Genomic DNA, 23,638 nt, shown 5'->3' on the forward strand with positions numbered 1-23,638 from the left:
AAACGGCCATAGGAGCCGTATTTATTACCGGACAGACATAAAAAGCTCATCCACGCGTTCGGTAGAGTCTTGGGTCTCATACAAACGTAGTCTTTTTTAGATAGCTGTTATAGTTTTGCGCTGGTTCTCATTTGTTTGAGGTGTGGATTCTGTGTAACTCGCTGCCATGTCTCTGTCTTTTGCAGCCGCTCGTTAATGATCACAGGTGCGGCGTTGTCGTGGTTACGAGCACTCACACGCTGCAGGATCTGTCTGTGGCTCACAGCTGCTCCTATGACCTGATTAGTGGAGTCACATGACGCAGCTATGCTTTCTGTCAACAGACCAATATGATAAAGACACTCGCCCCCCCTCCCCCCTCCACCCTGACCTCTGCTCACTGTTAATCACTCAGTCAGTCAGTATGTCTGTCTATTTCTCCTCCTCTCTCTCTCCCTCTATCTCTTCCTCACCACCCCTCCCTTCCTCACCCTCTCACCCTCCCTCCCTCTATCTACACCCCCCCACCCCACCCAATCCAATAATTTCAAAATAAAAGCCCCATGGAGGGAATTTTTACTGTAATGTTTGTGATGAGGCCTATTAATTAAAAACTTCTTAGTTTGAATAACAAACATTCTGTCTCCCAACCCCCCCTCACCCAATTCCATCATTACAAACTAAAAGCCTCAATGATTATCTGTACCTTAACCATGAAGCGGTTTCGTTGAAATACGTATTGCTCTTTCAAATACTACTACAACCACTACGAATATTACTAGTACTTCTACACTAAAACTGATACTTCTACTACCATACTACTAGTATTTCTACTGCTATTAATGCTACAACTACTACTAATGTTATTACAAATACTACTATGGCTAATAGTATTCCAGCTGTTTCTACTGCTATTGATACTAAACCTACTATTACTGCTTATACTGCTAGTACTACTAATACCACAATTATAACTAATACTACTACTAATATTACTACAAACAATTTTAAACAAATTTAAGCTCCTGCAACTTCTGTTTTTAGAAAATCTATTGAAATTCAGCTTCCCCACTTCCTGTATTTTCAGCAGTTCTTTAAAATAACTTCAGCTATTCTTATGCCTCTATCAACAGCAATTTTTTAATATTCATTTCTGTATTTTTTTGCAATATTTCAAATTTATTTCAGCTGTTTTCATTTCTGCTTTTTCAGCAAATCTATTGATTCCTTTCAGCTTCTCCCATTTCTGTATTTTCAGCAATTTCAAATTCATTTCAGCTTTTCAGCAAATGTATTCAAATTCCCTTCAACTTTCTGTATTTTCAGCTATTTTCAAATATTCAGTGCAGCTTTCAGCTTTTTGCATTCCAACGCATTTTCAGCAGGAAATGCCTTTTCTAGTTTCATTTGTTGTAGATGATTTATTTCAATCTTGACTTCCCTCCCTTTGCCTGTGCTACATAAACCCCACCGTCGCCAAGTAAAAGAGGTACGCAACAGAGAGAAGGTCTTAAAATTATTTGTATACTGATTGAAGATGAAATTGAGTGATTCACCAATTTAAATAAATTGGTGATTCAGTGGCTATAATAAAAATGTATTTGTATTGGTTCTAACTGTAAAACATTGATTTAGTCGTCAAATACAGTGTACAAAGAAAGTCTACATTACGGTAGTCTGTCCCCTGGAGGTGCATTTCCTGAATCAACAAAATGCATTCGCATTCACAAAAGGCCAAACTCAAACAATCCACAAAAGGGACAACAAAAGTCCATAATGTATGGTGGAAATGTTGCACGATTATGGTTCACACCGTTGGAATCCTACTGAGACCCAAATAACCTTCATGCCTGTGAAGAACTTTCCTATGCCTTGACAAGACTGTGTGAATGATCGCTAATCCCACAAAGAAAACGAGCCCAAACAAGTCAGCCACTCATCCGGCAGTGTGACAAATGTGTGGATAGAGAATTAAGCCGCTAACGTCTCATTAAGCGGCTGGCGAGTTAACAAAGTAGCTAACCTTCTGTAGTCTTCGTTTGAATCCGGCGTTCACACCACTCCAAACCATTTTGCCAGTGCCATTTTGTCAATAGGGTCCAAACTAGGGGTGGGATTTCTCTCGATTCTCTCTAGAACGATTCGGTCTTGATTCAGAAAAGTAAATAAGCAGAATTTAAAAAAAAAAAAAAAAAAAGTCAGTCTCTTGCGAGATATTTGCTCGCTCGCGGAGCGTGAACGTCCTCGCGAGGTTAGTCTCTGCTCAAGCTCGAAGGTGTTTTCTACGCGCTCGCTGTTTTTCTTTCTGACAGTAAGGGGGCGGAGCCAGTCACCATGGTCTCTACACCTGATTGGTTACAAACCCCGTCTGTGAATTGGCTGGAGGGGGATCGAAATTATGAGATAAAACGTTGTCAAAAAACAAACGCCCCCTTCGGTAATCGTAGTGGACCGTAGATGACAACCAGCTACAACTATCCTTTACCATCATTACCGGGACATTAAGAGCAAAGCGTCCAGCTCGCAGACCGGTCCGTCAGTCTGAATATCTTGCCAACTTTACCGAACTATGAAGGAGCCTGCGCATATCTTACCTCATTATTTCGATTTTCTAAAAAGTCGATCCGTATTGAAAGTTGGCAAGATATTCACAGATTTGGACTTTTTTTCCGGTATTTTACAAATATGAGAGACTAAGAGCAGCTTTATTTTCATTTAAAAGAAAAATGAATCCGTTTAATATTTTTTTTACATAGGCTACTTCCATATTGTGCTGAAATGCAAGCTGCATTGGTTCTTGCATTGTTGATAGAAAACCATTTTTTTTTCTTTTATAAAAAATTAGAGAAGGTAATTCATCCGTTGATTTTCTTTAATTATCAAATAAAGTACCCAACCTCTGAGTAGCAAACTCAGATTTGAGAATTAGAAAATCGAGATGCATCGATAATCGTTTTATCTGTTTAGGATCGATAATCTGTTTAGAATCGATAATCTGTTTAGAATCGAATCGTGAGGTGCCAAGGGATTCCCACCCCTAGTCCAAACCCAAATCATATCTTCTCCCTCAAACTACCAGCCAGCTGCTCTACTTGATAACCAACAACGCATTGACAGCCACCTGACAGGCTCATATTTCTCAGCCACTCACCGATTGACAACCTATTCCAGCTGTCATTCTGTTCTGCTCAACACCACTCTTTTCGTCCATCCATCATTTCTTTTCCTCTGCCCTGGGACCCCCCCACCCCCCCACCACCTGCTCTCCAGCTACTTCTCCATCTGCGCCCAGCAAAACAAAAGCAACTGGGCAGTTGGGTTCGCGTCTGGAAATCAGCTATTCTGGCAAAAATAAAACTGAACCGTAGCCCCAGAACAATTCCGTAATGTCACACCAGGTGGGGATGCCCATGGCAAGGCTATGACAAAGTCATCCCCTCTCAATGGGCCAATGAGAATGAACCAAAACAATAGAAATTATAACCGCACATAAACATGGCCAGGCGTTGACAAAAACAGAGACGTCCTTTGGCAGACACGCAATAGGCAGAGTAAAGCTTGTACTTATGAAACCACTCTGGTCAGATGAGCCTAATAAACTGCCCAACTGCCCATGGAACAGAAAATGACACCCATCCGGACTGGCGGTCTCTGGTTCACCCGGCCAAGGGAGGTAGCAGCCACAAAGTTGGGAGCGTTGTGGCTGGGGAAGAGTTGGATCAGTGGATTCCTATCTGATTATTACATAAGAACTGCAACAATAAAAATGTGCCATTAAAAAATAACACGCAGGCCAACATCAAGAAATTCAACTTAATTCGATCTTGAACTTTTTATGGCAAGGCATTTCCATTTAGAGTACACTGTATTCAACACTGCAGAGAGCTTTTCAGTACAAGGCTGGAATGTTGAATGAGAAAAAACACCAATTGAGCCCCCCCAAATGTGATTATTTTTTTCTTTTAGTGAACTGAACTTTAGACTTGGATTTTGGACTGTTGGTCAGACAAAATTAGACATCGCCCAGCGCATGTTCCTCCCAGCCAAAGAGCAGTGCGGCGGAACAGACAGTAGTTCAGGTTGAAAGACTGGGTGGAGGGTTGTTGTTTGAGGTGAGTCTTAGCTTAGTTGAGTCTCCCGTTTTCGTTGCCACCGTTTTTAAACAAAGTCGACGTACCGGCTCGTTCACATTATTGGCTCTCCGCTCTCATTCGGCTTAAAGCCAAAATGTTCCCACACCAGAGCTGAAGATTGCAGCTTCGTAAACCAAGTGCATTTGAACTTGTTTATCCTAATTGTCTGTAGATGTCACAAAAAAACAACACTTCACAACACAGTGGGTTCACGCACTAAAAAGGTTGGTGACGTTCATTTATATGTTAAATGAATATCGCACCACCAAAAATGATCATTTTCACATAATGTGCGATAAGTCAATATATTGTATAGCGCGAGTAATACATTCGCAAACTGCTTCCAAAAATTGTACCTTGAAAAAAGGAGAGGGGAGACAAGACCCAATGAAGACAGAACGGTACAAAAGTGACAACAGCATTCAAGGCATCCAGAAGGAGCCAAATTGATTGCTAGCCCATCTTCTAACCAGGGAATTGGCCAATTGGCATATTGGCACACACAGACTTGAGCAGGCAAATATTAATGTGACTCATGCGGTGGCAACTACATATGGCAGTTAACCAGCTCACTGAAAAGGGTTACACAAAGCAGCGCTGCTGCAACTACCCGACGCTGCTTCGGGGCTCATTTGATTAAGCCACGTCTTCGCTATCTACCTGGGTTTACTGCTGATGCCCAACAGTGAATTGATGGGGAGCTCCAGAAAAGCAGCGGAGGGTTTTAAATTGAGAGAAAAAACACTCAAGAATAAGCTGAGTTGAGCTATTTTAACTATTCAGTAATGCTTCAAAATGCTTTGAGCGGCTGATCGTATTAAATGGGCTCTGCTGTAAGTAGACCATCAGCTACAGAACACATTCAATTTAACCTGAGGATGAGGAGACAAAATACAAAATCCACCCTATCTTTCCCGCATAAAAGGAACAAAGCGTAAACACTACACATAAACATGCACACACAAACAAACAAACTGATGAGGCACTTTTCTTGGAACAATGAAATCTCTCTGGCTCCAAACACCGAAACCTCCCTCAGATTGGATGCCTGGCAGGCATCAATTTCTCCGCTCCGCGTGCCACCAACACTGTCTCTCCCTCCTCTTTTCTTCTCTCTGTATGCAGGTGCACTCGCCCACAGTGCTGCATGCCGACTCCCGTCGGTAAAAGGACGTGACGAGCACAGATCACCATCCAGAGGGCATCCAGGACCACTTCAAAGCCGATGGGAGGGACAAAAGGCGGAATACAGAAGGGCTGAGGCAACATTCGACCACTGTCTGACCTTAAGTGATATTCGACGTCGCGAGACAGTCAGAACGTGCGGATATTTGGCTGTTCTCCTGCAAATGTAAATGTAAATTACTAATGTAAAAAGGTCCAAGACTACTTTTAAACTGTTCAATGTTAGTCACGAGTCAGACGAGTGGAGGGATGTTTGTTGTTCGTGGTGGACCTTTCAGCGTTTCGCTAGAGGGAAACACACGAGAACGCACTTGCGCAGGCGTACAGTAACGGAGTGCCGTCAATTACAGCGCTGCATTTGCTAAGCGAACATATCGCTCCTTCTGGTTTTCTCCAGCCAGATGGGTTCTGCAGACTGGACGGTCATGGAACAGCAGTCGCATGGAAACGCCTGTGACATTACAGAACAAACAGCTGGACAAAAGCTGCATTGACTGAGGATCTCCGCTTCTGTGCGACGCTGACGTGCAAATGTTTGCTATTCTACTAGACAAAAAACAAGGCAGATTTTAAGAGCTATGAATTTGTTGCAAACTACAAACTAATTACATATTAGTTCGCAGACCGGTCCGTCAGTCTGAATATCTTGCCATAACTGCCATAACTGCCGTCGCTCTTCGGCAGGCGGCAGAAATTATTTTCACACGTCATGGAGGAGCGTCCAGCGGCCGGAGATACGTGTCCTATGTGTGTTGAGAAGAAGTAACTGTTGCTACATGAAAACACGGGAAAGAGCGATGCAGGAGGAACAACGAGAGACGAGAGATGCACCAACACAACTTGTGCCCAAGAGAGGAGCTGCGTCTGTTTGGAAGCTTTTTGGTTTTGGAAAATCCAACGTAAGTTACATTAGATCAGAAAACGAGTTATTGCAAATGGGACACTGCTATTTGGACATTTAAATTCTGAGAGGTTTTCAGAAGATTAAAACACTACAGCCACATATCCATGTGTACTGTCTAAAGCAACCGTAAAATCCAACAACCGTAGGAATATTTAATAGAATAATCAAATTTGTCCTTAAAATAACACCTTTCATCAGAAGTGCCATTGCAATATTTCCAAAACTGAACACTTTACAAAACTCCAGTGTCAAAGCAGTGATTCCCAACTGTGCGAACAACACCTGCGTTCCACTTCAACCACAAGCGGCCTTGAGGAAAATACTCATCAATGTCTCGTGCAACCAGACCTTCAAACCCAAAGAATTTAATTAAACCGCTGCCACCCACACACCCAAAATGTAGAGATCTAAGCAGCAGGCGTGCGTGTAATCAAACGCTCGTGTTGCACTGCTGCCAGCCTACAAAGTTATAGGAGCACGTCGGGCTGAGCGGTGTGCTGGTTCAAACGTTTGTACGTACCGTTCATACCGGTGTTACGCCATAACTGCCGTCGCTCTTCGGCAGGCGGCAGAAATTATTTTCACACGTCATGGAGGAGCGTCCAGCGGCCGGAGATACGTGTCCTATGTGTGTTGAGAAGAAGTAACTGTTGCTACATGAAAACACGGGAAAGAGCGATGCAGGAGGAACAACGAGAGACGAGAGATGCACCAACACAACTTGTGCCCAAGAGAGGAGCTGCGTCTGTTTGGAAGCTTTTTGGTTTTGGAAAATCCAACGTAAGTTACATTAGATCAGAAAACGAGTTATTGCAAAGTCTGTCGAGCCTCTGGTGGCAACGCTAGCAGCCACAACAAGCTAACGCGCCAAAAAGCTGACTCGCCGGCCATTTGCGAGTGAGTTGGCCAGCAAGCGGCGAACAGCTGTTCGGGTAGCGGCGGCCATCTTCGGGGTCAATGAATGAATGAGTTTAAAAAGCAATACAGTGACATTTAGAAAGACACAGTCCGAAATAGCGCAATATGGATCTTTGGCCATACCGCCCAGCACGAGGAGCACGCCATCGCACTCTTGCGCCTCCATTAAAGGGCGCGTTGTTGGAACACAGCGCTCGCCGTCGGAGCAGAGGACCGGCTCGAAGCAATTATGAAATGACTAATAGCCGTGGCTACATTGTGCCGTAGCTTGTGCAAACAGCAGGTGATGCTTGAACCTCCCCCTCAACACACTAATTAAATGTAAAATCAAAACAAACACTTTAAACTCACTCCGGACGCCCCATAAAGCTCGTAATATGGCACAAACACATATATGTGCCGCAGAGACAATTCATCAAGCCAACAAATTGGGCTAGCGCTCCGTGCGATAACCCTCCATCAAGGTGTCTGACTTGCGCGGCCTCCGGGCTGCTGACAAGAGCCCCTTGTTAGGTGGCAATCTCGCAAACACTTTCGGAATGGCCCCAACCAAATTGGCAAAAGCAATTTTGCCTGTTAAAAAAAAAAAAAAACTAGGGTATCAGCTACCAGCTCTCTCTAACCTTTATCTGGTATATTGCCCTTTGTCATCCTCCCAAAGAGCATCCTGGAAAAGCTTTCATAAAAAGCTGAATGCGGAAACTTTTGTACATTAATCACAATGACTATAATCTCAGATGAGGACACGAAGAAAGAAGGAACAGGCTCCACTCAGCTGTAGTGAATGAGCACATCCGAAGTATTGTTAGAAATCGGCAGATATTCATTTAAATGTTAATCTGATCACTCAATCAGCAGGAGCTCCACATTGGGTCTCCCGAATGAGCCCAAGCAGCGAATAAAATAAACAAGTAGAGCACAAACAATCGTGAGTGTGTTTTGTAATCTGGCCTGCAAGGCCGCAGTAGAGACTAAAACTTCCTCATCGCTGGTACAAGTTGCTGTGGTAACTCCAATCTATTTACCAAAGAGCAACATCAGCCTAGAAGCAGGCCTGTAAGAACACAGGGTGGGTGCGCACTAGAATCAGTTTCTGCAGCAGATAACGGGACACTGGGCACGGAATATTTTATCATAAACTGTTGGACAGTCACTCGAAGGGGGGGGGGGGGGGAGGGGAGACCGCGATCACAGCTTCAGCCAAGTGTCTGGTGGGAAGATCAATCACGCCTTATTTTATTCTCCACTTTCCCACACTAGCTAACGGGTTACTGTGCCAGCAGCCGCTTCTCCTACGGCCTAATCTACTCTGAGATAGACGTCATGCTTTGTGTGCGTGAAAAAAAAAAGACAGAAGGGACGACAGGGAAAGACAAAAGTGGGGAGAGACAACCCTCAAACTCGATAGCTGCAACCGCCAATAATGTTCTTTTCTAAAACACGCTGATGTGGTTACAACACTTGTGGGGGAAATTTCCTCTTGGCAGCAGCAACTACGGTGTCTTAGACATTGAAACATCATCTTTATGGTATCAAAGTGTCGGACTGCACAAGGCATTGGTGAAGCAACTGACATTTCCGATTTCAAAACATCACTGTTCTTGTTCTGGAATTAACAATCAAAAGCTGATGAATATAGCTGCACGTTGTCTTTGTGTCCAACGTGACAAATTCCCTGCATCCCAAAAACATTCAGTGGGGTCAAGAGGTTCCACTTTCTGCACATCTCCATACGATCCCTATTTCGACACGGACGATGACATTGACACCATGTTGAGGGGTGCAAGCGGAGAGGCGCGGTGTTCGAGAGTGCGCCGGGCGAGCAGCAGGATCGGCGCGAGGAAAGGGCAGGAACAAAGCAACGTGTTCCCATTTCAGAGCGCCATTCGGCACTTTTCCAATGGCTCTTGGGCTCAGTCTTCCATTAGTGAGGCTGCTGCGGCGAGCGTGCACACAGATGGCACACAAATGCTGGAGGAACAGATGGCAGCGACAACTACAATCCCAACTGTCTTATACCTTGAAATGTATCATAACCTCTTAAACTTACCGAAACAACTTGGAGAATAGTGGCCCATTTCTAATCGTGCAACAGCCAGATTTCTGATTTTATAGCCATTCTGCAGTAACACGCTAGCAAATAGCACCGATGACTATGACCGCAGCAAACTCTTGTTTTACTAAGTAAAAATAACCGACACAGCTTCACGGCACTTGTTCAACAGTCCAGGAAAAACACCGGCATATGGCATGTGTTGCAAACCATCTCGCATGATGCTTGTCTGCCAATCAAATACACGTATTCCAATGAGCATCGCGACTCCAGAGAGGTGATAACATGCGGTAGAGACTGGACGAGAGGCCAGGCGATCAGGGAAGCCTCACATGGCTTTCCCCAAAAAGAGAAAAGTGGCCAGCAAGACCGGAGCCTTTAACCAAGAACGCACAACGACGCTTTTGTTCTATACTCCCACAACCGGTTTGGAACCAGTATGCCGTGTGTGTTCAGAGAGCAGGGTGATTATCAAAAGTGCCAATGTGAAGCTTCTCCGACAAAGCACAAATCTTTTAAGTAAATGTACCGGCTCAAATCTAGTTAATTAACAGAATAATAAATGTAAAGAACCTAATTCAATTAGAATCCTTACAAGTGAATTCATTCTCCAGCAATGAGGTCAGCAGAGAAAAATAGAGCTGAAACAAATGGTGTAGTAACCACAGAAGAACTTTTAGAGAAGAATATTTATTGTTAATGGACATGTTTCTATAATTAATCCATTTGAAATATGACTTTTTGTGATATTCCAAACTTTTCAATGAGGAATTTCTCTAACTGGACTTGATGGACTTGTATTTTAATACCCCTGGTCTACATCATTGGATTATAGTTGATGAAGCATTAATCTGTTAATCGCTTTAATGCTGCAGCCGTTAAGAACAGAGCTCATTTGCACTACTTTAAATACTAACCAATTAGGAGGTATGAGAATACATCATAGCTTCTTGGTGGCTTTTTATATTGTATTCATAATTAGAGAGAAGCCAAACTACACACAAGCATCCTGTACGACTGCGTGCATCCATCAGAGGCTCGAACAAACGTCAGGCGGCAGCAGGACTGACGCTAACCGGTCGAGCGGCAACTGAGTGAAGTGAAAGTATATTTCCGGTGCTGCCATCCCCGAGAATCCAGCTCATTATTTGCTTGAAGGAGACTCTTCTTCTCCCCCGACTCTACTGTCGGAACAGACTCCGTTGCCTGATATAACCACGGTGTGAATAATGTGACTATTTCTGAGGGGAGCTTCCCTCCATAAGTAGGTGCCTCTAATCACACAGCTTTCTGACTTCTTCTAACATAATAAACTGAACCGAGGAAGTCAAATCACGGAGCAGAAAGCAAAAGGTTTCTCTTGTGAGGAGCACCAGTAGCGGTTCAGCAAATATGGGTATTGAAATGGTAGTTAGGTTGAGACGTTACACTTCCACAGAACAAAGTCATGAAAACGCCCACTGACATGAGAGGAGGGCTGAATTGGGATTGGATTAAGACTGTAAAATGACTGCATAATTCAGGACACAACCTCAGAAATTAATTGTTTTCATGAATAGGAGAAAAACTAAACTTTACTTGGATGCCAACTGAAGCGCGTTTGCTAATAAAAAGAACAAATATTAGGACGCCAAAATGAGCAGGGCCACGTGACAGGGGAGTCATATCAGGGACTCGCCCACGAAATTGTGTTTGCTTAGAAGAAGCTTGACACTTCGGTGCTCGTAAATCCAATCTTCATTCTCTAAATTGCCAGTTTATTTAAAATAATGGTTAGCTGCAGATAATGTGAAGCTCTGCGCAGAGGAAAAATCAATAACCGCATCCAGACGACAGCAGCAGCAGTAATTGTGCGTGTGTGTGTCTGGGAGCGAACGCCACTTCCAATCAGCACCGTGCGCCCGCAGTTGTAAAACACACATTTTCTCACTGTCAGAAGAAAAGGACAGAAAACTTAAATACAGAATGCAACACAATCATAATAAGTTTTTTTTTTTAGAGAGAGACCCAGCACAGTATGCTTCTGAGAGTCAGCGGCAGACAGCGGAATAAATCTTTAAGTAATTTCCCATTTAGTATTCTTGGCAAAAACTGTGCTAACAGGGGTCAGGCTTTTGTGTTAATGTATACAACAACCCTTGGTTTACTTATGCCATGCACACTGAATTAATGAGTATTAACCAACGTAGGGCAATGGTTCCAACTTGCCAGCAAGCTATCATTATTACATATGAAGTAAAACGATGACCAAAGGCTTTGAACTGATCATTTGCATGCTGCAACACTGCTTCTGATGGTAGCGAATGACCCTTCGGGGCCTTCTTCTGTGGCTGAAATCTCTGTTTGGCGTATTTCAACCATGGAACAGAATCTTCCATCCCAAAAAGTCCTGCAGATGTTTCTTTCAGTTTTAACAGTGGAGACTGGGTAACAAAGGCTGAAAAGCTCCAGATTTCATTGTGATGGGCTGCAAAAAAAAAAAAGCAACCCCATATAGCTGATGCACCAACCGCGTGCTCCCCCGGGGCATCGATGGGATGTATGAAGGCTGCAAGAACGCAACTCCAGGAGCAGGGAGTGTGTGACACTGGGCACTTCAGGGCCGAGGTCAGTGCTTGGCGCACATTCCTCAAGTTATCAGCATTATTGAAGAGGCAAGTGTCACCCTGAACAAGACAGCAGCGGCCGCCCTTGGGAATTAATGAGCGAATGCAGTCGTCGCGAGACGGGAAGGGAGCCCGTGTGAGCCGGTTACCGAGCGGACTAATCCCGCAATGTGCTGACAGGACTCGCCAGAACGGATCAAATCCATTTCCGGGTTGCGTGCGTTCTGCAGTTTAAAATCATTAGTTACGTGGAAGAAGAAGAAGAAGAAGCTGATTGTTCGGTTTGCATATTTACTCACTGAGCAGCCAAACCCGCCTATAATCTACGCATGTCGTTCAGAAAGTAACTTCACCGGCTGAGGGGGGGGTGGGGGGGGTCTTAATTCATTGTCGTGCGAGTCCTCCACACGTTTCCCCGGAGCCTGAACAAAGTTGCGGCCGCAGAAGAAGCCTCCTCGCTCTGCCGCAGAGCGGTCAGACCGGACCAGCCAGCTGCTCCGACATATTCAAAAGTGTTTTCCGGTCGTTTGAATTTAGGGACACGAAGGTTGACAAAACATGGTTATCGTCATGGCGGTGTCACTGCTGACTTTTTAGGATAAATAATATATATTCCAGTTCAAATGGATAATAAAGCCTTTTCTGCCCCCTTTAAAAGCCCTTTGGGGTTATTTGGTCTGCTATTGATTTACTTTCACGGACAACTGCTCCCGGGAAGCAGCCTGACAGGACGGCGTTGCGCTAGCGGAGTTAGCTTACCATGGGTCAAACTCGTGGATGATGCTCTCGAACCGGATCACCGCGAAAAGTCTGGAGCTGAATCCGGCCAGGCAGGCCAGGAAGAGAATGCTAAAGGAGAGTAAAGACTGCCACCCCGCCGGTTGAGTCAGTCCACCAGACAGGCCCACTTTGCCCCCTCCGCCACCCGCCGCGCCGGGTCGGCTGTTCCCGTGCGCCGAGCCCCCGGCATTGGTGGACGCTTTGTGCTTGCCGTCGCCGGCTGCGTGGTGCTCCGCCATTTCTGCGTGCGGTGTCGGCTTGGATTAGCTAGTTCTCCCTTCCGTGTCTCCCTCCACGCCGCGCTGTCGTAAACTCCCTCGGGTTTGCTCGCGCTCTCCGTTCGGGTCTTCTGAGTGAGTAAATTCGGTATCGGGACTCCGTGAGGACGCCGTTACATCCCGAAACGCACACTCATGCGCCACATACCGAGCCCGCAGCAGCAGAGACGCTACGCGATCGAACGCCGGTGGAAAGGGGCGGAGGCGATGCAAAGGGGCGGGGCTTTGGAAAGCACTTTCGTCCTCTCAACGACCGACAGGTACGAGAGGGCGGGGATTTAGTTATGTTAGTCAATCAGAGTGCAGCGGTGACTTGATAGACAGATGAGTCACCCAATGGTGAAATATTAAATTATGGCTGCCACTGATCGAAATGAGGATTATCCCTGTTATGTATGAAGATTGACTCATTCTGTTGCCCGCTATAAATACAACCCCTAATACTCGGCTTAAAGTTGTCTTTTTAGAGTTGAATTAGTCCATTTTCATAGAGAAAAATGAAATGATTCACAGATAGATCTAGAAAGAAATTAGTTTCCTTACCACTAAAAGCTATGACTATAAGTGTGAAGATAAATGATCTGTGAGTGCAATATTCCTGTTGCCCTTGGATGTTCTGGACTGGGTGGTGGAGTGGTAATAAAGATTGATGTGTCTCATCATTATTATGTCCCCCAGCTAAGACAAGAGCAGAGCATTCATCATTCTCTTAAACTTAGGAGGTACTTTCACAACTTTCCCCCGAAGCCTTGAAAGCCATATATATTGGAATAAGACACCTTTTTTTGAACATCTCAAATAAATCCTCCAGTTTTTGATTGATGGTGTACATTGACGTTGTGCGCCCACTGTTTCAAAGAGACAGAGGCAGGAAGTGTTATTGATTCATCCGAGGTGTGATTCGGACCAATGGTCCAGCAGCCTACTCCTGTCTAACAACATTGGTAGAAATAACTTTGTTCTCGTCAAAGTCGGAGTGGACAAAACACATACATAACAATACATTTCATCTGAGAAGCCAATTTGCTAGTATTACAACATCACAAAGTTGCTCAATTTTACTATATAACAATACATTAAAAAAAAATATGCCCACAAATTGGAATGACGTTGGAGGCTATCTCCTGAAGAGACCCTGAGGAGACAAGAGCCACACACACACACACACACACACACACACACACACACACACACACACACACACACACACACACACATACAGTTCCTCGACCATTCATCGAGGCCTGTTGCTTATGCCACGACGGGCACTCTGTCACCCGTGTAGGGTAGGGTGTAGACCCCTATACACCTGCACATTCCAAACAGGTGACCTTTGAGACCAATACAAAAAGGCAGGCTGTGAAGATTACTTCAATCGCATATTTTGTCAAAAGGCAGAGCCCATATGAAAGCCAAAATGGGTTCTGTTGCCAGGCGGGGCCGCTCGCTTTCCTCCAACTGCAGAGAAACACTTTGTCTTTCTTCTCTGTTGATATATATATATATATATCATCTTTTTTTTCTTTTTTTCTCCCCAGAACATCACAGACCCGCCAAGTTTATGCTTGGCATTCTTATGTGTCTACACTTCTTCAGTTTGCCAAAGGCCCACTGTGTGAGAAACAAAAAAAGCTTAAGATGCCTGGCATGAAACACTCTTTGCACCTCTGTCGTCTCCCTCCGCTTTGACCGCAAGCGTGAGCGAGTCAGAAGGAGCCAGTGAAAGAGAGAGGAAGGGGGGAGCGGGAGAGAGAGAGAGAGAGAATTGTTCAGGAGGATTCTGACCATGAAGCGAGTGCATCCTGAATCAGCTCCGGTGTCATCGATGTGCAGCGTTCGCTGACTGGCTTCAGTAGTTTGTCTCAAAATGCACAAAACTCACACTGTTATGTAAGCAGCATGTGGGACAAAGCGAAGAATCCTCCCGTGATTAGCTGCCGTATATAGTCTCTGAATAACGCAGAAGGTGCACCAAGTGTGGGAAGTGTTGTGATTTGTGTTTGATGCTCAGAATGCAGCTGGTGGATGCCTGAGAAGACATCCAAGACATTCCTGACATTCTCGACCCAAACGGCACTTGGCAGCCGTGTCAGACTGAGAATGACAGATCCATGTTTTATCCGTACCAGCTTCTTCCTATTCATGGCCGTTGGTGGAAACCGCAGTAAGGCAGGAGAACACCCCATGATTGCAAATCCACTACGGGGATAACACACAGTCAAAATCCACCAGCAGGATGCTGTGCTCAAACTGCACACAGACAAATAATTTGAGATCATTGTGACGCCCTTTACTCCACATGGCATCTCCGCTCTATAATTACCCCGCTCATCCTTACAGGGGGGGAAGCCCGGTCTGTGCATTCAATGACAAAACATGGTGGGAACGGGATGTTTGCACGTTGTGAGCATATTAAAGTGAAAAGACTGAATGCGGTGTAACGGAACAATTAGCCCGGAGCCTGGGGGGAACCTTCATCCCGAAACAAGGGCACTTACACAAAAGCCCGTGGCATCCCGTCCAACCGTTGTGAACTATTTAAGAAGCTTTAACGAGCTGCCGGGCATCACAGTCAAGTAAAAAGTAAAAAGTCATTCCTTATTTCACATGTGACAACAATACAGTTTTGAGGGGTTTTTTTCATGACATAGTTTGTTTTTCTTTATTTTGATGGCAAACATTTGTTTGCCGCACAATGGAAATGTAAGTGTACGCGAGCACAGTACAACTGCATCATTCAAGTCATTGGGGATTAACAAAAGATAAGAAATCAGGAGAAATAGAATATAGCGTCCGAGACTTCTGCCCGATGACGTGGGTTCTCTGTCTCACCCTGAGAGGAAGCTAACGTGAACATGATCCACTCGGACACAGAGCAACACGCGTGGAGTGATCTTAATCTGGACATTGAAGGAAGGTGTGCTGGAAAGTGAGTCGTTTTTCATTTAGACGCTTTTATCCCAAGGGACTCACAACAAGTGCATTCTAGCAAGAGGGTACAGACCCAGAACAACAAGAATACAGAAAGTACAATCTATTCCAGAAAACATGATGGAGTTGTCAAAGGTAACAGTCAGGTCACGGGTGGGAGAGCTTTTCCCTGGAAGGAAAAGAAGGTCAGTGTTGTCAAGCTCTTCGTATGCACCATGCACAGCCGAGCTCACCTTCCTGCTTTAAAAGGAAAGAAAGTGCTCGTTATAAATCCGATCGAACGCGAAATAGTGCGAGTGAGTTCTTGTGTTTTGAAAGAGAGCACGGTGTGATCTATCATCCCGGAGATCAGAGAGCTTTTGCTCAAATTATAAGGCTGTATCTGCCTGAGGATGCTATGGCGTTCATTGCACTCATCCGTCATTTTCCAAAAGCACATCAGAGGTTAGTCCTCCCGAAGAGGCTGTGAGCTGCACAGACAAAGACATTTTTGATTAGAAATTGCTTTTCATTTTTTTTTCATTTGATTACAAAAATGCTTTCATCTCCAAGACGGGGGAGGGGGGGGAGATGACGTCCATGAACCCCTTTATTATTTGACGATGTAAATAAGAAATGAACAACAACGTGTTTTGGAGGAAAAGTCAGATCCTTGCATCCGTATTTTGACCCAGAATCATGGTATCATTCTCTCGCTCACGATGCCAAACGACACAATAATCATGGGCCGATAGGATCAAGGAGAGGATCATCCGAGCACAAACCAGGAATGAAAAGGTTTGTCTATGGACCACCTGAGCACGATGCATTATAAGCATTCATTTAACTGTGACTTGGTGGCACACCCGCAGTGATGCTCGCATACATGCTGCATAAAAGGTTTGCGAGGATTCAATCGATGGATGGAGGGGGGCGGCGCGGGGGGAGCGCCTCTGCGTGATGCCTATACACCGGCCGCGCGTTGGAAATTGAAGTAAGCCTGCCAATTTCCCGGACGCCGTCAGCCTGACGGATGACCCCCCCCTCCATCCCGTTCACGCTCCCGAAGGCGCCTGGACGCAGCTTGTCTCAATTCAGAAGACAGCAGATTTATGTGATATTGCTTCTGTGACGGCCGTGAAACCTCTGTGGCAGCATCAAAAAAGACAAAGAGGAGAGCCTCCCCGCCAACATCAATCCGCCGGGGGCACAACAGCATTGCTTTTAGAGTTCAGAGGCCTGTATGTGTCTCAATAACTACGACTAAGTCTTTTTGGGGCTGAATTGCAGGTCAGCGTCTCTTTGTGCAATGTGAAGAACACATAACCGCTTGTTCAAATACACCACAATTAAGAGCAGCTCTGGTGTGTTTTCTCACCCAGGAGCACTCTGGGTAGGGGGTTCAATACCAAGTGGCCCCGGGTCAGAACTATGCATCGCTGTGCTCAGGCCCGTGTCCGATCGATTCTCCTCCTGGTCGCCCTCGACCGCTCGTCTCACTGAACACCATCACGCCTCCGAAATAGCATTCAATTTAGCAGGACTCCGGTGAATAAAGGGAAGATGGGATGAGGTGGTGGGGAGGGGGGATGCAGGATGAGACAAAGGGACACGGGGGGGGGGGCAGAGAGAGAGAGAGAGACCGCCGGCCTTCTGTAAGCCGTTTAGCGCCGGGGACGTCATTGCTAACCGTGGCTGCATCACAAGGGAAACAGAACACATCTTCAAAACAGAGTTTTTGACCTTTTCCGTCTTTCAACATGTATAATTAAGACAGGTGAAGCGTACTTTTGACTGATATTTGAGGATATATCAAGCTAGCAGTTTCCCCCTGTGTCCACGCTTCATGCTAAGTTAAAATACCATTCCAACTTTTTGAACCCAAAAGGTTCCCCTGGCATCCAACAGCTACACTGCGCTGCTGCAGAGCGAGGCCGCACCGTTCACCGCCTCCAGAAACAAGGCCTTTTGGGGAGTAGACTCATTTCAGTGTGTCCATCCTGTTAAGTGCACTAGTGTGCAGGTCTGGAACTGAATCGCCGAAATGGAATGCAACCATCGGTAATGTTTTTGATGCACATTAGGAGTTATCCCACATACAGTATAACATTTGCTGGAAGAAAAAGCATTGACTTTAGTTGACCTTTCAGTAGAACCTTTCTGTAGGTTTGTTAAAAATGACCCATTGATGAGGTCCAGAGAGGTTTTAAGGACGCAGCAAAAGATGGCCGCAGATTAGCGTCGTAGCGTCTGCCTCGCTGCAGTCTCTCATGAACGTTAACTGGAACAGGACCACGGTCAGTAAATTATTCCCAAATAGAAAAATTAATACGAAACACAGCTCAAAAGGATATACTGGGCCAAATTAGTCCCAAATCATCATCACAGACTGCGTGCAACACCATGCAATGATTGATGTAGGGAATTAAGTGGAATGGCATCGCCCTTGTTGGCTCAAGTGATTAAATCATTGCTGCGTGTTGTTGGAGAGGAAATTGCAATACGACTGCCAAGCACTGGCTTTATTGAATGTAAGCAAACAACTCTCTGAATGCATCCTCCCGTGACAAGCGTCAGATCCAAGTGTCACACAGCTAAGGCTCGGCCGTGGTCTCTCGTGCGTTTTGCAGGGAGCACTCAGAGTGGCTCACTGGCTGTGATAGACATGGCATCAATGTCTGAGAGGACAGCAGGAGTTATGGCTCCTCATACACCAGCAGTCTCATCACTGCGCTCCCCGGGCTGCCTGCGGCTCGTATCCTAACAGGCGCATCGCCCTCTGGATGGATGCAATCTCCACTCAAGACCACAAACTTCCAGTGGATGTGACTCTTGACACTGTTGCTGTCAATAGGAGGTGCTGCGCTCCCCAATGGGCCACTATGGAACGTGTCAAGCAAGGAAGGACAACCCCAAGGGCGATGCGAGTGTTTTTCTGTCTGTTTATGGCGTCTTCGGCTAAACCAGCAGAACACCCGGGGGCCGCCCTCGCCTCCCAGTGGAAGGGTTAATGTGGGGAAGAAACCAAATTTGACAGGTGGGTCGAGGGAGCGGGGGGAGGGGAGGAGGGGGGCTCCCTGGATCCTGCACTTCATCACCCAGTAGGCTCTGGAAGGCTCGGGTGATGAAGTGCAGCAGAGTAGAACCACTACGCCCTCTACCGGCCAAACCACAAAGTGCAGGAGTCAAGCACATCCAAGGTAATGGCAATGAAACGAGTAAGTGTGCACGATTAAAACACACACTTGGATGTACGATTTGACACATTTGTACCAAACGACTGAGGGCGTGCAGTTTAAAACCATACTGAAAACATGACAAACTCGAGGTCTGGGTGAATTCATTTGCAAGGTGCAACAATATGAACCGACACAACAGAATTAAACATAACAGGATTATTATGCTGCAGGCTTTGCGTTCAACTGCTTGACACATGTCAAAACCTGTTAATCAAACCGCACCCAGCTGCGTCGACACTTTCTAGAGGGCGCCGTCAACCCGGAGGCAAAAAAACACTTAAATGTGTTATTGAACAAAGTTGTTCTTTTACTGACTCTAAAAACGTGTCAGCTTTGAGACATCTGGCCTCCTAAATATACGTCTTCTTTTAAGAACTTGACTCAGTAAAATCCTATTGGCCTCACGTTATTTGATTTGAAAATTGAGCAGAAATGTGTTTCTTTTTTATTTGTGACACCCCTCTGGTACCATTTATAATGTAAAAATTATAAATCATTCATCATCAGCATGCACACCCCCAACGGCGGTCCAATTTATTTGTAGCACAACTCACGAGCGCCCGGGGCAGAGTTTATGTAAGTACATATACATTGTGAACTACAGCAAAAGCGATGGAAATCCTCCCTGTGAGACGACAAGTCAGCCCACTGTCACTGATAAATCACTCGCCAACCGCTCCCAAGTGCGTTTGTTTTACAGAACGTGCTTTTTCAGATGCACTGCAGCCTACACAAACCCAACAACTGATTTATACAGTAGTAGTAGTAGTATATGAGTCTGTGTTGGCAAACTGTGACCAGGAGGGAGGTTTTACAAATAAAACTAGAACATGGTCTGATCGTATTTCTAATAAAACACACTGCACATTTATCACAATATTTTAAGGCTGTGTTTTGCTCTCTGGTTTCACCTCTTGGAACATTTACCAACATTTAACACTACTTCTGCTGGCTGCATCTTATTCTTAGAGTTGCATATTTACATCTTATGTTTTTGTCACACCTGTATGTCAAGTTGCGTTTTTTTCCTGTCTCCAGTTGTTTTTTGACTTCCTGTTTTATTTTGGAAACTAACTCCCTCTCGTTTCAGGTCCCTTGCCCTTCCTCATGTGTCACCAGTCTGATTGTCTCCCCTGATTCCTGATTGTGTCCACCTGTTCCCACAACTCCCTCATGGGTACTTATAGTCTGCGTCGCCCCTTGTCCTGTGCCAGTGTGTCTTGTTGTTTTGCCCTGCACACCAGCCCTCACGTCACGAGTCAAGTCAAGTCCGATAACGTTTGTCACGTCCTTTTGATCCCTGTTACATTTCCTCGTTTAAGAGAGATTTTGAGTTTTTGCCTTTTGAATTTTGATCTCAACCTTTTTCCTCATTAAGAGAGATTTTGAGTTTTTTCCTTTTGAACTTTGATCGCGACCTTTGTTTCCTCGTTAAGAGAGATTTTCAGTTTTTTCTTGTTATTAATAAAAAGCAATATCAGCTGAACCCTCTGCGTCCGAGTCCTCCTCCTTCCTGCCTGACAGTACACACTGGCCAGAATGGACTCGGCAGAGAAGGACCAGCTGACGGAGGCGCTGCGCGCTCAAGCATCAAGACTGGCGCAGCATGAAGACCTTGTTGCTGACCTCGATCGAGGGGTTCGGGGACTTGCTCAAAGCCAGGAGGGGTTTAAGACTGCCATGACCACGCAGGTGGGACTCCTAAACAGTCAGGTAGAACAAATTCTCACCTTGCTCTCCAGGAACCCCGCGGCTTCTCCCGAACAACCCCCCACGCCGTCTGAGCCCCCTCCCGTAGCCACACCAGCAGATGCGTGCACGAGGCTGGCACCTCCGGAACGATACTCCGGAACCATCGGACAAAGTAGGTCCTTCATCATTGAATGTGAAATGCACTTCGAGCACTCTCCGATGCACTTTCCCACAGAACGGTCCAAGGTTGCCTTCATGATGTCCCATCTCACGGGAAGGGCCAAGGCATGGGCCACCGCTGAGTGGGCTAGGAGTTCGGCAGTTTGCTCATCACCAAAGAAGTTTGCCGACGCTCTCAGACTTGTTTTTGACCCTGTGGCAACAGACCGAGAAAGGGCTCGTGAGCTCAGTCAGATAAAGCAAGGTGGACAGTCCGTTTGTGAATACGCCATACGTTTTCGCACCCTGGCGATGGAGAGTGGGTGGAACACCACGTCCCTCTACGATGTTTTTCTGAGAGGGCTCTCCGACCAGATCCAGGACCTCTTGGTCCCATTGGACCTGCCTCTGGACCTCGATTCCCTCATCGCCCTCGCCATCCGCACCGACAACCGCCTACAGGAACGGAGGCGGCAGCGTGGGCCCAGAGGGACACCCGCTGCACCTGGCTCTTCCCCGACGCTCTGGGGCGCCGCATCGCGTCAAACCTCCCCTGAGCGACTCTCAAGAACCCGTGCCGGAGGCGAGGAGGAGCCCATGCAGATGGGGAGGGCCCGGCTCTCTCAAGAGGAACGACAGCGACGCTACCAGGAGGGCAGATGCTTTTACTGCGGCGAGCGTGGCCACCTCATCACCGCCTGTCCAGTAAAGGCCAACCAGTCGGTGAGTCAAGTCGCCGAAGTAACTCCTACTCCACGCCGATTGACCACAGTGAGGATTAAGCACCGGGATAAGAACCTAGAGCTGGGGGTATTGATTGACTCAGGGGCAGATGAGAGCCTAATCGACTGGGGGTTAGCACAAAGACTGGGGCTTCGGGTTGACCCATTGAGTAAACCGGTTAAAGCGAGCGCACTTAATGGAAGTGCATTGTTCACTATAACCCATGTTACAGAACCGGTGGAGCTTCGCATCACCAATCACTGGGAGCGCATACAGCTGTATTTAATACACTCACCTCTGCACCATCTCATCCTCGGGTTCCCATGGTTAATTCATCACAACCCACACATAAACTGGCGCACCGGGGACATTATGGTATGGGGGGAGGGTTGTAGGACCCAATGTCGGGAATCATGCCCCCAAGGGAAGAACCCCACGCTAAACCGTGTCGTCACTCACCCTGTCACAGACTCGGAGATCACCAATCTGACTCAAGTTCCAAGCTGCTACCACCACCTCGCTGAGGTTTTTAGTAAGAGCAAGGCCACAGCTCTACCACCTCATCGCCCGTTCGACTGCGCCATTGACCTTCTGCCCGGCTCCACCATCCCGAAGGGCCGTCTTTACTCTGTTTCCGGGCCCGAGAGGCAGGCCATGAAGGACTACATCGAATCCTCCCTGAGGGCGGGGTTGATCCGACCTTCCTCGTCCCCAGCAGGGGCAGGTTTTTTCTTTGTGGGAAAAAAGGATGGAACCCTTCGCCCCTGCATTGACTACAGCCCGCTTAACGACATAACCGTTAAGAACAGATACCCTCTACCTCTCATGACCTCAGTATTCGACCAGCTTCAACAGGCGCAGATTTTTACCAAACTGGACTTACGCAACGCCTATCACCTGGTTCGCATTAGGGAAGGGGATGAGTGGAAAACGGCATTCAACACGCCGTCTGGACATTATGAATACCTGGTCATGCCCTTTGGTCTCACAAACGCCCCAGCAGTTTTTCAAGCGATGATAAACGATGTGTTAAGAGACTTTTTAGACCAGTTTGTGTATGTGTATTTAGATGACATTCTGATTTATTCCCCCGACCTAAACACCCATAGGAACCATGTTGAACTCGTCCTGCAACGTCTCTTAGACAACGGGTTATATGTGAAGGCGGAAAAGAGTGAATTTCATGCCGATACTGTCGCCTTCCTGGGCTTTATCGTAGCCCCTGGGAGGGTTCAGATGGATCCGGCTAAAGTAAGCGCGGTAGTAGAGTGGCCAACTCCTGATAGCCGCAAGAAGGTACAGCAATTTCTCGGTTTTGCTAACTTTTACAGGCGGTTTATCAGAGGCTTCAGCGCGACAGCAGCCCCGCTCCATGCTCTTACCTCCCCGCAGGTGGCGTTTCACTGGTCCGCCGAGGCAGACGCAGCCTTCCAGGAGCTTAAGCGGCGCTTCACTACAGCACCCATCCTCACGCTCCCTGATCCGGCTCGCCAGTTTGTGGTGGAGGTGGACGCCTCCAATAATGGGATCGGGGCCATTCTCTCCCAGCGAGCAGAGTCTGACAACAAGCTTCATCCTTGTGCCTTCCTGTCGCGACGACTGACTGCAGCGGAGCGGAACTACGACGTGGGAGATCGTGAGCTGCTGGCAGTGAAGGCGGCGCTGGAGGAGTGGCGGCACTGGCTCGAGGGGGCACAGCACCCTTTTTTGGTTTGGACAGACCACAAGAACCTGCAGTACATCAAGAAGGCCAAGCGTTTGAATTCCCGTCAAGCCCGCTGGTCCTTGTTTTTTAACCGTTTTGATTTTTCCCTTTCCTACAGACCGGGATCAAGAAATACCAAGCCTGACGCCTTATCCCGTCTTTTCAGCCCGGAGCCCGTGGCCAGGGAACCTGAGCCCATCCTCCCACTACACTGTGTGGTTGGAGCGGTTACCTGGCCTATAGAGACCAAGGTGAAGCAGGCCAACGGTGAGACCCCCCCACCTCGTGGGTGCCCAGATAATCGTCTGTTTGTCCCTATTAATCTGCGCCCACAGGTGATCCACTGGGCTCACTCGTCTTTGCTCACCTGCCAT

The 23,638-nt window shown here is 46.6% G+C and overlaps 1 protein-coding gene across 2 annotated transcripts in view; it reads right to left on the reverse strand.

Moving 5' to 3' along the window:
- LOC120826197 (dolichyl-diphosphooligosaccharide--protein glycosyltransferase subunit STT3B) overlaps nucleotides 1–17,326 on the reverse strand; it is an 89,291-nt gene extending 71,965 nt beyond the window's left edge. Inside the window, exon 1 of one of the 2 annotated variants that reach the window (XM_078081357.1) lies at nucleotides 17,125–17,326. In XM_078081357.1, coding sequence (XP_077937483.1) covers nucleotides 17,125–17,183 — 59 coding nt within the window. In that variant the 5' untranslated portion in view covers nucleotides 17,184–17,326. Of the gene's footprint in view, nucleotides 1–12,537; nucleotides 13,083–17,124 lie in introns of those variants that run through there. The other variant, XM_040188278.2, reaches the window with a different exon arrangement.
- Nucleotides 17,327–23,638: the final 6,312 nt, after the last annotated feature.

The sequence above is a fragment of the Gasterosteus aculeatus genome, chromosome 10 (assembly GCF_964276395.1).
Source record: "Gasterosteus aculeatus chromosome 10, fGasAcu3.hap1.1, whole genome shotgun sequence".
Classification (NCBI taxonomy): domain Eukaryota; kingdom Metazoa; phylum Chordata; class Actinopteri; order Perciformes; family Gasterosteidae; genus Gasterosteus; species Gasterosteus aculeatus.